This window comes from Eumetopias jubatus, unplaced genomic scaffold (genome assembly GCF_037043125.1).
Source record: "Eumetopias jubatus isolate StellerSeaLion01/CBP00866 unplaced genomic scaffold, mEumJub1_p1.0 scaffold_10, whole genome shotgun sequence".
Lineage (NCBI taxonomy): Eukaryota > Metazoa > Chordata > Mammalia > Carnivora > Otariidae > Eumetopias > Eumetopias jubatus.
In genome coordinates this window covers 80,893,730-80,910,838 of record NW_028274816.1, presented here as the reverse complement: position 1 = coordinate 80,910,838, position 17,109 = coordinate 80,893,730, and the positions used below count along the sequence as shown (strand labels likewise).

The following is a 17,109-nucleotide window of genomic DNA, read 5'->3' as shown; positions in this document are numbered from 1 at the left end:
TGCAGGTATGAGCCGCAGCGCGTGCACGTGCACGGGGGGATGAGCGGGGGGGCGCACGCGTGGGTACGAGCTGCAGAGCGTGCACGTGCACGGGGGGATGAGCAGGGGGGGCGCACGCGTGGGTACGAGCTGCAGAGCGCGTGCGCACACACGCAGGTATGAGCCGCAGCGTGTGCACGTGCACAGGGGGATGAACAGCAGAGAGCACGCGTGGGTATGAGCTGCCTCTCTGGGGTCATCGGGGTCCCTTCCAACGCATGTGCCCAGAACAAGGAGGAAGTGAGCAGGGGGAGCTCAGGGGTCCTGCCCGGGGTTCTCCCACTCAGGCCTTAGTTTCTCCTGTCCTCTGCATAATGGCTGCCTCTGCTCTGTGCTTTGACCTTCAAATTCACCTTTCCAACTTCCCTTTGGGGAGGGAGGAAGGAATGTTTTCTCTGAACCTGCAGCAAAGCCCAGCCGAACAAATTTCCCACAGTTCACACACCGCACGACCTCCAGCAACACAAAGAGATCTCCTTAACACCTCACTGACACGGGTCATTTCAGGTTCCACGTAACTGCGGAGGGCAGAACACCTGCAATTTTTCAGGGCTGCGTCTTTCCAGGCATTTCTTAAAGCATCACGTCTTCTCCCCCTTATTGACCCCTTGCATCCCCAGTCCTATTGAACGAGACAGCTGTCTCTCAAGGGTTTTGTAATATTTATCTCTGAAAGGGACAAAGAGAGAGATGCCCTTCATCCTGCCCATCACTCTTGGGCCCTCCTCACATTACAAGCTTTGGGGGGGCATAGGCAGACCAAGGGGCTCCTGTATCTGGGGCTGCACACCCCCCCCCCCCACTGTCACCTCTCCCAGGAACTGACATCCTGTCCAAAAACAACTCAGCCTGAGTTAGGTCTTCATCACTTCTGGGGAAGTTTCAGGGTGTTCCTTGCTGTGGCCGGGTTGTGCCCTTCTGAGGAAGGGGGCTCTGACTCAGCGCCCGCACACAGGTACAGGGACTGTGGGCTGCCTCTCAAGTTCCTCTCCTCCCAACGTCAGCTCCCAGTGAACTAAATGCAATTCTTCACCAAGCACTTTTTATGATGAACTCCCTGGGACTGGAGATTTTAAAAAAATCAATTGGAGGCAGAACTTAAAAGCCAGGTCAGAAGGCCTTCCCCAACATGAGAGAGTCTAGAAGACACAGCTTTGTCTAAGTCACAACTGTTTTCATCTAATATATTTATGCTAAATCATTAAACATTTTTCTTTTCTGTAGGAAAGAAAACACCCACCATAAAACTCATGGAATGTAAAGGGACCCAAAGTAGCCAGAACAATCTTGAAAAGCAAGGACACGGTTGGAGGACTCACACTTCCATGAAATAAGTTCCCATGGAGTAAGCTTTAAAACTTACCACAAAGCTACGGTAATCAGAACAGCGTGGTGTTGCCACACAGACAGATCGAAGACAAGTGGAACAAAACAGAGCCTAGAAACAGACCCTTGCAAATGGTCCACTGATTTTCAGCAAGGGTGCCAAGACCAGTCAGTGTTGGGAGAGCTGAACGTTCACATGCAAAGGATAAAGCTGGACCTTTCCCTAATACCACCTACAAAAATTAACTCAAAATGGTGTAAAGATCCAAATGTAAGAGCTGAAACTATAACACTCTTAGAAGGAAATATTTTGTGATTTTGGATTAGGCAAGGGTTTCTTGATGTGACACCAAAAGCACACACAACCCAAGAAAAAATCTATATAAATTGGACTTCATCAAAATTAAAACCTTTTCTGCTTCAAAGGACACTATGGAGTGAAAAAATGCCTCACAGTATGAAAGAAAATATCTGCAAACCACACATCTGATAAAAGCCTAACATCCACAATATACAAAGAGTGCCTGGAATTCAATGACAAATACCCAACTTAAAAAATGGGCAAAAGACTCAAAAACACATTTCCTAAAGAAGATACACCAATGGCCCAGAAGCACATGAAAAGATGCTCCATGTCACTAAGCATTAGAGAAATGCAAATCAAACCATGAGCTAGCACTTCACACCCATTCGCACGGCAACTAGAAAAACAAACCAGAACACGGCAAGTGTTGTCAAGAAGTAAAGGAATAGCAAGCCTCATACTTTGTTGGTGGGAATGTAAAATGGTGCAGCTGCTGTGGAAAACAGCTCAGAAGTTCCTCAAACGTTAAACATGGAATTGTCACACGAGCCTGTGATTCCACTCCTGGGTCTGCCCACGGGAACTGAAACAGGGACTCAGACAGACAATGCGGGGCAACGTTCGCAACAGCCAGAAGGTGGAAGTAACCCAGTGACTACCACAATACAATCGGATAAGCACAATGTGGGGCAGACAGTACGTTCGTACAAGGAATGAATAACATTCAGCTATAAAAAGAACAGGAATCTGACACTTTATAACATGGATGAACCTGAAAACGTTATGTTACAAAAGTCAGACACACAAGGACAGATACTGTATGATCGCACTTAACGTGAAATATCTGGAAGAGGAAAATCCGTAGCGAGGGAAAGCAGGCTAGGTTACGGGGGCTGGGGGAAGGCTAATGGGGAGTTAGCGTTGGGCTGGGACAGTCCCTGGTAGGGCCACGGAACTGTGAAATTTCTGAAGTGACAAGCTGTATCATGTATGTTTGACCACAATTTAATAAAATTCCTTTAAAGAGAGAGAAAAGGAGAGGGGACCATCGAAACAGGTCAGAGTGAAGCGGCCACAAGCCAACGGCAGTGACAGCTCAGGAGGCTGGAAACAGAGGACACAGGAGGAACCAGCCCTGCCCACACCTTGATATCAGACTCCTGACCCCCAGAACTGTACATGACCAAATCTGTGTCGTTTAAAAAAAAAAAGAAAAACCAACAACACTCAGCATGCCACAGCGGTAGGTCAGAGCCAGGAAGCGTGCGTGTGTGGAGCTCCCGTGAACTCTGGGCACCGAGCCGCTAGCGGCTGGGAGGGAAGTACGGAAGACCCTAACAAAGCGAGCCTGTGCCGGGCACCAGTCTCTCCAGTCTGACGGCTCTGTGCGGCTCTTGGGGTCTGCGGGCTGCACACCCAGGACGCACTGGCTCCCAGGGGCCGGGGAGCCGCGAGCAGGGCAGACTCATGGAAACCGACCTGTTCTCGCTGGGAGCCTGCAAGGGGCCCTCGTATCCATGGAGGGTGTCTGGGGCTCGGGGCCGCACCAGGCGAGCCTGACACAAGCTCTTCTCCGCAACCTCTCGTCCCCTTCTGAGAGAACAATGGAACAAAAGAACAAAAATGGAACAGAAAGTGTAAAGAAGGTACATTTCAGAACAAGCCATTTGTTCTCAAAATTCAAAGGACAAATTGGCTCATCGAACTCTTATTTGGTCTTGCTTCCAACAGCCATTCCTTACTTGTCAAAGACTCCGGGGTCTCCTGCAACCGACACCTGAGACACTGCACTTTTTCTTGGCTTCCATGCTCAGTGAATGCTCAGATACACTTGGGAACACAGGATGCCAGCTTTCCACCCGATCTGAGCGGTCTGACCACGCAATAGCAAACGAGCTATGAGGAGAGTCTCCCCATTTATTTCAAGGCCCCTGTCTGCCTAACTCTCCAGACTGGACACCCAACTCCTCGTGAAACGGTTCACGTTCATTCTTTCCCTCCACAAATAGCAAAGGGCCATTCCACACACACAGCTGATATGCAACAAGCTTCTTAACAAGGAGAAGGCCCAGGACAAGAACGAACACCACAGACCCGCGGACGGGGCTTCTAACAGGCACGTTTCTGTTTCTTCTGGAGGGAAGACCGTTTGCCAGGGTGGATCCGTCTACCCCTGGAGGGAAGCAGAAGCTGGCTACTGCAGGCTATCTCCTTAAGTCATTCAAACGGCTCACAACAGACACCTGCTATGGTTTTTCCTCTTCCATCGGGATTATCCTTTTTACAGTTCTGGAATGACTAACGTGCTCTTGCCTTAGCTGCAGTTACCATGGGGTCAGGTGCCAGAGAACAGGATGGCCGGTGACCACACTTATCTGCTGACCCCAGGAAGACTCGGCCAGCCACATCATTAAAATAGCTTAATGTCAAGCACACAAAGAGAAACAGGTTTGCCAAGTAAACTTGTTTTTCTTTAAAGGCCAAATGAGGGGTGGGAGGAGGTAATGAAATCTTAAAATTTCGAGGAAGAGTTTTTTTTAGGAAATATTTCCACCCACCCCGCCATACAACTTGAACACAAGTCACAGACTACTGCAGCAGACTCCCGGGGGTTACAAAGGCCAGCACCCAAGCAGCGAAGACGGCAGGAGGCCAGCCATGTTGGGCAGTGGCCACTGCCGTGTCCCCGCTCCGTGGCTCCCAAGGTGCAGGGCCCTGGGAACAGGCCGCACATGCACACCCCTGACCTCACCTGCTGACTGGCATTCTGCGGGACGGAGCCACTGCTCCAGGCAAGAGGAGGAAAACAGAATAAACCAGCCATGCAAGCCACTGGGCCTGTTTCTTGTGAAAGAGAGAGCATGCCTCACAAGAAGGGCACACATCTAAAACGTTCTAAGAAATTATTACTGTTTGAAGACAAGTGTAAGGGCCGGATGCCAAGGTGGTGAAAGCAAGCCCGACACCGCTTTCATGCACAGCTCCCCGCCGGCTGCAAGGCCTCTAGCTCCCCTTGTGGGAAGTGGTGCTGATGCTGTCTACCTACCCGAGAGCTCAGGGTCTGGGTGGTTCCTTGGTGACACAGGCCGCTCGCTGGCACGCAGAACGCGGACAAATGCCCCTGACGTTACAGCCAGGAGCTGGCAAATCAACCACACTGCTGCGTAACTCAGGGTAGGAAGCTTTTTTTCTAAAGGGCCAGATACTAATATTTCAGGCTTCCTGGCCACAGCCTCTGTGTCACAGGCACTCAACTCCACCCCCCTGTGCAAAATCAGCCTCGGCCATCCATAAACAAATAGGCAAGGCCGTGTGCCAATAAAACTTTACTTACAAAAAGGGGCAGCCCCTGAGCCACAGTTTGCCAGTCCCTAGTCTGACTGGTAAGGAGTGCAGCTTTGGCTTCAAGTCTTAGATGACTTATTCCTGGAACAGGCTAGTATCTCCCCTTCATCTCTCCCCCAGTCGTAGGGTCTACGATTAAATGAAGTACAGAAAATGGCAGATGTAGCCCCCAACACCTTAGAATTCTTGGAAGCAAATGCAATAGATCCAAGAGGCGGAACACTCCCATTACTATTTTCTACATTAACCCGCGGGGTAGGTGAACTGCGGATCACTGAAGCTCCGGCACAGGCCCCGGCAGAGGGCGCGCGGGTTGCGCGCACCATGAGGTGGAACACGGGACCGCCGAGCCGGACCCGGGCGCAGGACGAGCCCTTCCTCCCCGAGATGCCAGAGCCACAAGTGAGCACCTGGCGCTCCACGCGGAGTCCTCGGCCCGACCCAGGCCCCCTCCCCTCCGCCGAGCCGGGCTTCCCAGCTCCCCTCCGCGGACTCCTCGCCGGATGGCGCCGGGTGCGCCAGCAAATTCACCAGGACCGGTGAGGAACGACCACAGGAGGGGCACGCGCACGGGGCAGGTGCACTTACGTAAGGGGGCGCGCACACGGGGGAGGTGAGCATACAGGTAAGGGGGCAGCGCGCACAGGGGAGGTGCACTTAGGTAAGGGGGCGCGCACACGGGGGAGGTGAGCATACAGGTAAGGGGGCACGCGCACGGGGGAGGTGCACTTAGGTAAGGGGGTGGGGGTGGCGCACGGGGTGGGGGGAGGCGCTGCTGCAGTAAGTCCCAGAAGCTCCTGGCTGTCACTCTGATTCCCTTTCGATTTTGTCTCCTGGTTCTGATATATCACCAACTGAAAAATCACATAATCCAGTTTCTTAGAACTTTGTCAAAAAGAAGGGGTTCCCAGGCGAGGCTTGCGGGCCCATGATGCTGTTCTGGGGACCTGGGGGTTTGCTTTTGTCTCTCCCCTTGTTTTGCCACCAACGGAAAGTGCACTTTGCAAAAATAAATTCTGTGTAGTGCCTTTCAGTGCCTATGGGAACATACACCCAGAAACAAAGCCCATGGGCTCTGGCCGCTTGGTCCTGAGCAGAGTCTGCCCTCGAGAAAGGCACAGGAGGAACATACGCTTACAGACAGATCCTTTTAGATGCTTTTGGTTCTCAAAAAGACAAAAAGTATGGATTATAGACTTAAAATGAGCTCAGTTTTTATTCAGAAAGGAAAAGCCTTGGAGTTAAAAGAAGAAAGAAGCATTTAATGAAATTCAGACCTCATTAGTGGTATCTTACCAGGAAGTGATACGAATTCTTCTCAGAGAAGAAGAGCAGAGTTTGTATGACTCATTTCCAGATTCCTGTGGTTTATTATCCTTATTTCTAATTTGTTGGAAGACTATCTTTAGACAGATAACAAATGTTCCAGTATTTTGACATTTTAACACCCACATAGCAACAAGAATAAACTTTGATGTTAAATCCAAGATCTGTGGCTTCTGGGTTTAATAGAGAAACAGACATTAATAAAAAGTTTCCTCTCTCCATAGTATGTTTTAGAGAAATGTGCTAAGGAACCACTTCTCTACCATGCTGAAAATTGTCAGTTTATGTGGATCTGTACTACAGACATGCTTTACGATGCTCCCTTTAAATGAGAAGATGAAGAAACAGTACAGACTAGTCTGTTTCACTTTATGTAAGTTTTTAAGCGTCATGAGTGCTGGCTAGAATTGGATAAAATCATTGCTCTGAAGGACAAATTTTCAAGGGAAAGACACGCTGAGGTAGATGAGTGTGAAACTTGGTCTTTTTACACAAGCAGGTAAGTTCTAACAGTCTTGCTGCCGATGCTGCTCACATGCACACAGTCTTCTAAATTGGCCAAAGGTGACCCTTACTTTGTGTTGCCAAATATCTTCAAATGAGTGAGTCAAAGAATGAGTCTGGATTTCGTGCTTAAACCCCTGAATTCTATGAACAAAACTGAGGTAATGCAGTTGATGGAGGCCACTGGCCTCTCAGGTGTGACTGGCCCTGGGCACCCACTGCAGTGTGGACCAGGAGGGGGCCTTGGCGGGATTATGACACCAGCACTCCTCACCAGGCCTGCTGCTGATCAGCAGTGTAGCCTGAGCCCTCAACCTGAGGGGCCAGCTGCCTCTGCTCCCCTCCAGCCCTCACTGCCAGAACCCTGGGGCGGCGGGCAGGGAGGGACCGGCCTTGCCCCCTCTTTGGTCTCCCTGATTCATGAGATGCAGGTCCCTAGGGAACAGTGCCTCACTAAAGGCATAAAGTGGGCACCAAATATCAAATCATGCTGCTCCCCACTTCACAAATGAGATCAGCTTATAGGATGAACATAGACCTCAGTTGGTGGTCTGTTCACCTTATTAACACGGCGGTGATGGTTTCTGCCCCTGTGGCAGCTGATACGTGGATTAAATAACACCAGCTTCTTTCAGTTTATTTTGAAAAACTTCAGACTTTAATTTCTCCTAACTTGATAAAGAAAAACACTATTTAAGAGGACCCTGCCTTAATTATTTCTATGATGCTTAATAGTTAAGTCTTGTTAGCTCTCGACTCAGAACTCGAATTTCTGGCTCTAAAAGTGCCCACTGCATTTAAATTACACCCTCAGTGTTTGGTTACATAGTCCCTGCATGACTCACATTCTACCAGAGAACCAAACACACAGGCAGAAGTCCGACTCCACACAGCTGCCAGTGCTCCCATATTCACAGAGCTGAGTGTTTCCAAACCCTCGCTGGTGCTGGGCTGAGCCTGGCCCTGTCCAAGGAGCCTCTGGGTGCCCCAAATCAGGCGGACCTCTGGGCCAACTGGAGGCCAGAAGCTTTCACACTGATTATGAAATTTTAATTCCCCAGTTAGGAATATGAAAGCTCTTACTAGCTCTTCACTGAATCAGCTGTGATCTTGGTTAAGAAAAACGTAAAAAGCAAACACAAGTGCGTGTCCTGACAAAGTGTCTGTAAAAAGGCAGCACATCCCAGAATCGTGAACTGCACAGGCCCTCTACGGAGGGAAGGGCCCGGAGAAGCAAGGCCCACAGACTGTGTGCTTCTCCGCACGTGTAATGATGCTCACAACCAGACCCAGGCATTCTCTGCTCTAGCTGGGAAGCCACTAGAGGCAGCAGGGACCTGGTGCGATTCTGCTGGCCACTGCCCGGCAGGGGCAGGAAGGAGCAGCACCACCTGCCCCTGACCCCGCAAACGTCCATGTGCTCCCACCTCAAGGCTCCACGTCCCATGAGGGGAGTGTGCAGGCTACGCAGGGCCCACATGCTGGCTATTCTCCTGCCTATTCAGCTTTAGGAGGAGTTGGAAAACAAATCAGCTTCTCTGTGCCTTTAACCACTGGTATCTATAAAAGGCCATTCACGGAATCTTCATCTTCTCAAAATGTGACAAGTAAATGCAAATGCACAAGCACTTTCTGTGTGTGTGTGTGTGTGTGTGTGTGTGTGTGTTTATGTGTGAGGGAATACAGCTTGTGTACGTGTGTGTGGGAACAGAGTTTGTGTGTTTGTGTGTGTGTGTGTGAGGGAATAGAGTTTGTCTGTGTGTATGTGAATAGAGTGTGTGTGTGTTTGTGTGTGTCGAGTTTAAAAGCCAGGGAAGCAGGTTCAATTACAGAAGCTAACTCCAGGGACTCCAGCTCCTGGCAAACCTAAAGCCGGGACCAGAGCACCTAGTCCCGCTTCCTCTCCAGGTCACACCAGCCTCACGGGTGGTTTCTGGGCCAGTCCCACCCAGAAGGCACATCTCAGCTCCCTCCCTCACACCGCCTGCTTCCAAGGCAGCCTGCCTTGGGGATGGCCCCCAGTCCTGCCAGAAACTTGGGCCTTTCCTGGACACCTCTTTCCCACCCCAGCCTCCAGCCAGGCCTTCTGCACCTGCCTGCTGCTTCTGGCTCCTTCCCAGGCCAGACCCAGGAGGCGGGCAAACACAGGGACTAACAGCTCTCAGGACATCCTGGGTGGGCTCCCAGACTGGGGCAGGGGTACCTGAGTAAGAAGCTGGTCCGATGCTAGCTGGTTGATCCACCGTGTGTATCGCTCAGTGGAGTTGGGGGGCTCTCTCCTTACTTGGCAACCTATAATCTGTGAAACAACAAAACAGAACTTAACAAAAGAAAGTCCCTGTGAGCTCACACGCGCACACACCGGTCCACATCTCACCTGGCATAAGCTGGCACATCCAGCAGGGAACTAACAGAGACCTGCATCCGATCGGGCTGGGGGAAACTTCCAGGAGGAAAGGGGAAGAGGGAGGGTACCCACACAGTGCAGGATTCTGGGTGGACCCCATGCTGGACGGTCCTGACCCCAGCAGCACCCGTGAAATCACTCTGGGTTAGAGTTGTCACAGATAATGCTTCCCCCTTAACGCATTCAAATTACAATGATCTGTTCACAAGGTCAGACACCCAGCTACCCTGGTGGTGCTCTTCCTGGACTGTAGCTCAAGTCGACACAAGGGGCAGAGGGAGAGGGAGAATCTCAAGCAGGCTCCCTGCTGAGTGCAGAGCCCAACGTGGGGCTTGATCTCATGACTCTGAGATCACGACCTGAGCCAAAACCAAGAGTTGGAGGCTTACCAAGCACCACCCAGGTGCCCCGATAATTTCTTAATAAGGAGACTGATTCGGTGACATAGATCTTACTGACCACTGACCACTCTGAGGTAGACAGAGCGCAGGGCAGGGTCGGCTGCTGGCCACTCCCGGGCCCTTACAGGAACTCTGTGAGCCTCACCTGGGGTGGGGTTGGGAGCAGGCCCTGTGCTGCTGGGTGTGCCCCCCTGCGAGCAGCTCCTTCTGCAGCGACAGGCCCAGATACATGCAGCGGGGACCAGCCTCTTTCCACACCTCACTCAGACTCTGTAGGACGGGACCCTTCACCGCTGAGCAGTCTCAGACATCCCAAACATCCTGCACACAGACACTTAAACCAAAGTGCAGGTGCTGTCCCTAGATTTTGAGCTGTGCTGGAGGTGCGGCCAGGGCTGCTGGGGGGCCAGGGGTGCTGAAGCAGGACGTGTGGTCTCTCTCCCTCTCCATCTGCCCCTCCCACTCATGCCCTCTCTCCTTCTAAAATAATTAAGTAAATAAACACATAAAAATAAATTATCAAAAGTTCCACCATGATCCTTGAATTTCTTAAATCTTCTCTCTATAGCACTTATGCATAGTGATTAATCTGTATTAATGCAGGAATATTAATGAAGAGCTAAGATTCTGCTTGCTTTAATTTTTTTGTTGTTGGGTTCTTTTAATTAAACTTTTTTTTTTGAGAAAACAGTAGAAATAACACACAGATCCTGTTTATCTTTTACACCGTTCCTCCAATGATAACATCTTGAAAAACCAATGCAAGTCACCCCCAGCTAAGGAACCTTCATGGTGCCTTTGTGGCCACACCCAGCCCTCCTTGACCGGCAACCGCCCATCTGTCTTTTCGAGAACGCTGTGTCAACAGACAGGCTGTAGCCCTCTGCGAATGGCCGCTTCTCCATTCTCCAATTGCCCGAGACTTGTCCAGGCTGTTGTGCGTAACAACACGTTTTCCTTGTTGGGCTGAAAAATACTGCCCTGCACAGACCGTATAGCACACCTCCTAGCGCTCTACAGTGAACATTCATGCACAGGTTTTTGTGTGAATGTGTCCCCATCTCTCCGGGGCAATTGTCCAGGAGTGCGGCCCCTGGGTTGTACGGTGGTTTCACGTTTACTTTTCTAGGAGCTGCCCACCTGTTTTCTAGAGTGGCTACACCCACTCACACTACCACCGGCCGAGTGAGTGACCTGGTTTTTCTGCACCCTCACCAGCATCTGACATGGCCATGTTTTCAGGCCTGTGCTGATGCCACATCACGGGTCTAACTTGGGTTCCCTGATGGCTCGCAGTGCTGACCCTCTTTCCATGGGCTTATCCGCCCCCATCTCTCCTCCCTGGTGAAATGTCCCGTTTTCTGACTGGGATAAAGGCACACCTGACCATGTGACACACTGCTGGCTCCCCCCTGGGAGCCTGTGGATGAGCAGCCGCTGGGTTAGCGCCCTGCCAAGGGTAAGGCCTCCCTGCACCTGCCGGCCTGGGACACACTGCTTGGGGTGTCTGCTGCCCCTTTCTGGTCTTGTCAAACTGGCATTCACTGGACAGAAAAGATTCTGAGAGAAAACAGGAAAACGACCAAGAGCTGGGAGGCGCACTCACAGGCCGACCAAGGGGCTGAACTGCACCCCTGCCATGCCCCCCCCGCCTGCCACGCCCTGAGCTGCCACTGGGGGCAACAGATGCCTGCTGCCCTGCCTGTCCCATCGAGGGGGGGCTCATGCGGCTCCCACAGTGAGTGCTGGGACCCCCGCCCAGGGCACACCCCACCTCCACCTGGGCAGCCCGCCTGCCTCCACTCAGGACCCCCACCCAGGGCGCCCCTGCCCCCCCAGGCCCAGATCTGAGCTGTTCATGCTGCTCTCGTGGTGAGTACCCAGGGAGGCTGCCCCCCCCAGCCCCCATCCCTCCTGCCCAGGCGTGCTGGCTTCTGATGAAAGCTAGAGTCACATGGCGTGGGGGGGGGGGGTCTCACAAGGAGAAACAGGGCAGGTAGGAGATGGCGTGACACGGGAACTTCTGGGGCAGCCACTGCTTTGTGCCTTCGACTGCTGATTGTGAGGGGCACTGGTCTCAGATGAAGAAGAGGGTATCTGTGTGTGCCTCAACACTTTTTGAAAAGAAAAGTGGCCTGGCCCACAGGGCAGAAACCGCGAGGCACCTTTTCCTCTTGAAGAGGTGCCTCCATGGAGCACACAGGTGCCCGGTGCAGACCACACACCCCGTCCTCTCTGGTGACGGCACAGGACGCACACTCAATGTTTCACCCTACATTCGCTCTGGGGCAGAGGCTGCTGACACGGGCCTGGCACCCTGGATGCAGTCGGTGCTTAGTAAGCACAGGATGAATGAAGCGAAGGGTGTGTGCTGCTAGCAGGACGCACAGACTCCTTCCAAATACCAGGGAGAAGCCCCTAGAGCAAGGCTCTCGACAGGTGTTAGCTGGTTCCTCTGAGACAGCGTGCCGCCAACAGTTAGCAGAAAGCTCGAGATCCCGGAGGGCGGTCCCTACAGTCTGGAAACTCTGAATCTATATGGGAGCCTCTGAGACCTGGCAGTTTGGCTGGAAAAAAAGGTCAGAAAGTAGAAAAGAGGGCGCCTGGGGGGCTCAGTTGGTTAAGCGACTGCCTTCGGCTCAGGTCATGATCCTGGAGTCCCCGGATCGAGTCCCATATCGGGCTCCCTGCTCAGCGGGGGGTCTGCTTCTCCCTCTGACCCTCTTCCCTCTCGTGCTCTCATTCTCTCTCTCCCAAATAAATAAATAAAATATTTTTAAAAAATTAAAAAAAAGAAAGTAGAAAAGAAGGTTCCTGGAGGCAGAGGGAGGTCTGGGAGGTGGGGTGACCCTCACAGTAGTCACCTGCCCGCTTTGCCTACAGCTGGTCTGACCTGCATCCCACTGAGTGCTGGGCTCTGCAACCCCTCCCCCTGAATCCGGGGGTCCCGAGACAAGGTCATAAAGGGGACATGGCCGCCAGCCCATTCTCTTGGGACCTTGTTTTTGGAAGTGGCTGCCAGGCGGTAAGGAAGTCATGAAGCCCCCAGGCGCCCCAGCCCCCCGCCCAGCGGAGGCCTAGCAAGAATGGAGCCCTTTCTACAGTCCTGACCCGTGGGATCTGTGCATGTGATAAACGGCTGGCTTTCACACCCCTGGGTCTGGATGCTTTGTCCCCAGCTGTAGTGACTGACAGCCACAGGAACTGCATCACAGCTGTGTGGCCCTGTGGTGACAGACCCTGATGTCCCGCTTCAGCCCCAGACCACCAGTGTCCAGGAGCGTATGCAGCACTACTGGGCCCAGGACCGCTGTCTCGGACCCGCCGAAGGCCCCCATGTGGATGACAAGCTATGCAGCCACCCCATTAGAGGGGGTCATGTTCCTGGTCTCACGCGTTTGGGAACACACCGAAGTGGACCTGGGGTGGGGGGGATTCGTGCCACCCACCCCCGTCCCAGAGAGGGCCCCAGGTGAGGACCTTTCCCGGGTCACACAGCTGCCTCTGTGAGGCCCCCTGCCCCCTGATGAGGCCCCCAGAGACGCCATGGAGTCACCAGGCTGCCCTGCCTGTGCTCCACCTCCTGGCTCGGCCCATCCTTGCTTCTCTGGCACTGCCTGCCCAGACCTCGGCAAGACAGCTCAGGGCATACACGCGAGAGGCGGAAAGGTCCTCTTCTGTGTGGAAGCACGTGGCCTCTGTTAGGCACATGGCACGGTGGACAGACACACATCAGGGGAGACAGAAGGCAGGCCCGGCCTGGGGGTGGCTGCCTGTAGTCACAAAATATTTAATGGCGACATCAATTTTCCTCTTATTCATCACATGTAAGACATAATGTTTTCTACTTCCGATTAATAAAAAAGTAATTTGCTAGCTGATCAGTTTTTACCACCACATTCCTTTCTCACTGACTAAACGTCCCGGAAAAGCCTGATCACAGTATGAAGTTCACAGAACACAGTCAGGAGGCAGAGTCACCGTTGTATTCCCAAGGCCACCAGGAGAACTGAGGAAGAAACAGGGCCATGTACAAACCGTAAAGCACCACGCAAACACCAGTCATCAAGGCAGACTCTAGTCGGAGGGTGAGACGTGGGAGAAACAAGAGCTTCCATCCTGCAGGCCAGCTGCACCTGGGGGGTGTGTGTGTGACCTGCGTGCACTGGTGCAGGAACGCAGGACTGTATGCATGTGTGTGCCAGCCTACAGGGAGGAGCCTGGAAATGAAAGCAGCGGAGGTGAGCCGGGCATCCCCCAGCAGAGCCCACACTTAGTGGCCACGCCTTCAGTAGCCCACAGGGCCTCCCCATAGCTCATCCAGTTCAGCCCTCCCGGTGCCACCCTGGGGAGAAATCTGGTCCAAAGGCTGGTGTCTCCCAACCTTCAGAGGTAAAGCCAGGGATGCCTGGGCTTACTCTCGGCTCTTCCCACGTGACCTCCCCCTGCAAGGCCTGAAGCACTAATCCTGTGGGTGGCTGGGTGCACTGCTGGGGAGCGCGGTGGGCATGTGCCCCACCCTGATTCTGGCCTCTGTGCACGGGAGGGTGAATCTGAGAGCAACAAGCTCATAATCACTCCTGTCAGTGACAACAAAAACACACGAGAGCGGGTCTAGTCCAATTTAACCAGACTTTCAGTCACTGACAAACTGCAGTGTCCCCACACGGGGCCGGAGACTGCCACTGGCCCCGAGCACCGCAGCCCCGGCCGCAATGCCACTGGGAGGGACCACCCTCTGCCTGTCCTGTCCGCGGTCCTGCCCTCCGCAGGGGTAACGGTAGCCCCAAAGAACCTGTGATGACCTGTGCTTGTTTTAAATCCCTGGACATCCGTCACACCCACCCCTGCAGGTGCCATACCTAGAGAGGAGGAAACGCAGAACCTGCTGGGGGTCTTAGCGCCCATGTGGGTCAGGCCCCTCAACCTGGCAACTGAGCAAATGGGAAAAAGGGTGGAAACTTTGAGGAAGTGTGAGAACAGAAGGCTTGCGCCTGCTCAAAGGGACAGAGCGCCGGCTCACAGGCTGTGCTGCCATTCCCTGCCACACCGGCCCCTGCGCCCGGCACCACATGGCTTCCCTGCAGTCCGCACGGGGCCCACCCGGGTCTGGGTGTGGTGGCACGACCATAAGGACACTACCAACAGGTGAGACGCCTGACCATTCTGAAAACTGAGCATCACAAGGAAAACCACTGAAATAACGGATCTCTAGAAATCATCTTTTCAAGCCCATGGCTGTGCAGCTGGGTGGTGAGGAAGAGGTAAGGACAAACTGAGGCAAAGCCCCTGGAGGTGCCTTCCGCGCCCGATACCCAGATGCTGGAGCCACCTGGGTCACAGGAGGCCGCGGCCAGGCTGCAGGTAGTTAGGCAGAAGAAACCCGTCAGGCTCAGGAGGCAACACCACTGCCCCCATCAGACAGAGGTGAGTGGCAGCCAAGGGGGAGAGCTGTGTGAAGGCAGACGTCACGGCGCAGCCTCTCTCTGAGGGGCAGACTTTGCGGAAGATGACAACACGCTGCGGCTGACGGCACGAGCAGACGCAGCGTGCCCGGGGGTCTGCTGTCACACCCCGGGCCAGCCAGAGAAGGTAGTAAAACAGGGAGAGCTAGCAAACCACAGGAGAGATCACATGGAACCGCACGAGAAACCTGAAAGGTGGCAGGAAGCGGAAGCGGGAGACGGATACTTACATAAAATGCAGAAGGGTCAGGGTCAGTAGAACAGGGCGCAGAAAGTGACAGGAGAGGGCACCCGCCGCCGTGGACCTCACGGGGGGGGTCCACCGGCCCGGGGGGCCGTGGGGAGGGCGGTGCCGGGTCAGCACCCGCTCTAGCAGTGCACACTAGAGCCCCTTGAGAAGTGACATTCCCAGTCCTCACTAGCCTCAGACTGAAGGGGAACCCTTAGCGCGAAGATGTGGGAGCACGGCGGCGGGAGCAGCATCCTCAGGCTCCGGGAGCTCCCATGAGGCCCCAGAACCGTGGCCCAGATGGAAACAAGGGAGCTAGCCCGGTGCTATCACAAAGCCACATTTCACTAAGAACTTCCATTTATTTTATGGATCCAGTCCTTGAAGTGGCTACTTTCGGGAATGGAAACAATGTTTTAATAGTTTCAGTTCGGTTAGCTGTTTTCCTTCTTTTATACTCCCGAATTCTAACCCTAACCCTGTGAACTCACGGCATGACAGGTGTGAAAAAATAAAAGACCTCTGGACTGTTAACAAAAATACCAAATTTACTTGTAGATCAACTTCTAATTACCTGCCAACACTCACAACTAGGAAACAGGGCAAGTCGAACTCACTTAAAACCCGTGAGGTCCACACACACGCAGGGCCCTGGCTGGGGGCCCGTGGAGCCACAGATGCACATGTGCTGATTCCTCAGGAACACTGAACTACCAGCTGCGGCCGGGGTGTGCAGAGGCCACACTCACAAGACGTACGTGTGACGGTCACACAAATGTGCAGCACGTGTGCAGGAACGCATGCTCTGTGATTGTGTGTGGTCTTTGTGTGGCCGGTGAAGCCCCCAACTGTGGGAGGTGAGCGGCCTCCACCCCTCACCCGTCTCTGCTCCCTCACCTCCCGGGCTTCCCGCTTGGCTGTCAGTGGGTTCTTGTGGCCTCCCGTCACCTTCTGCTGAAGCCCTAAACACCAGATCAGTCTGAAGGCCCGTCCCTGGCCGGCAACACACCCTTCCCCATGGACATCATCCAGGGCCAGCTGCAGATGCTGAGGCCCTCATAGCCACTTATAGCGCCACCCAGGCCCTACAGACCAGGGGTTCCCAGACAGTCCCTGCACTGTGAGGCCGAGGGTGGACCGTGAGGCCAGCTTGAGCAAACCCTGCTCTCAGCCAACACTGGGCACCCAGGGCCACTTGCTCCTGGGGAGCCAACCGAGAAGCAAGGATGCCACCCACCACGTGCTTTGAATGAGCCACACAGATGCCAACAGTGGGTCCACCATCTCTCAACCCACGTGTCGGGGTAAACTCCTCCCTGTCCCCTTCGAAGTGACCGTGCTTGCTCTTCAGGTGCCCATACCGCTCCCAGGACACAGGCTGAGTCAGCCCGCTGAGATGGTGTGTCGCTCAGTGAACCATTACCGTGGGCTCCTGTGGGAATGGAGCCAGCAGCAGCTCCTCTTCTAAGGTGGGGTGAGGGTGCACTGAGCACAGGGTTCACGCGTTAGAAGGACAGAGAGGCGACAGCCCTCTTGGCACCCTCAGAAGAGGAGGTGCCTGCCAGCCCCGCCCAGCTCCCCACAACTCGGCGCCCACCAGGCAGGATGTTCATGAGCTTGTTGCTGACACAGAGCAAGGCCAGGTCACTGCCGAACCCTCCTGAGCCCCCTGGGGACTCCCTCGGTGGCATCAGGAATGTAGGAAGTCCCACCATCAGCCCGATGTCCGAGGCCACAGTGGAGGGGCCATCAACCATGCTGGA

At 53.7% G+C, this 17,109-nt stretch overlaps 1 protein-coding gene across 10 annotated transcripts in view; it reads right to left on the bottom strand.

Annotated features, from left to right (window-relative positions):
- Positions 1–17,109, bottom strand: part of QTGAL (queuosine-tRNA galactosyltransferase) — a 96,515-nt gene that overhangs the window by 38,216 nt on the left and 41,190 nt on the right. For 6 of the 10 annotated variants that reach the window (XM_028112401.2, XM_088028078.1, XM_088028079.1 and 3 more), the window contains 2 exons: positions 9,048–9,143; positions 3,149–3,262 (listed from right to left, as the gene is read on the bottom strand). The exons of 1 other annotated variant lie outside the window; for it this stretch is intronic. In XM_028112401.2, the coding sequence (XP_027968202.2) occupies positions 3,149–3,262; positions 9,048–9,143 (210 nt within the window). Of the gene's footprint in view, positions 1–3,148; positions 3,263–4,715; positions 4,959–9,047; positions 9,144–17,109 lie in introns of those variants that run through there. 3 more of the 10 variants (XM_028112407.2, XM_028112404.2, XM_028112408.2) reach the window with 3 other exon arrangements.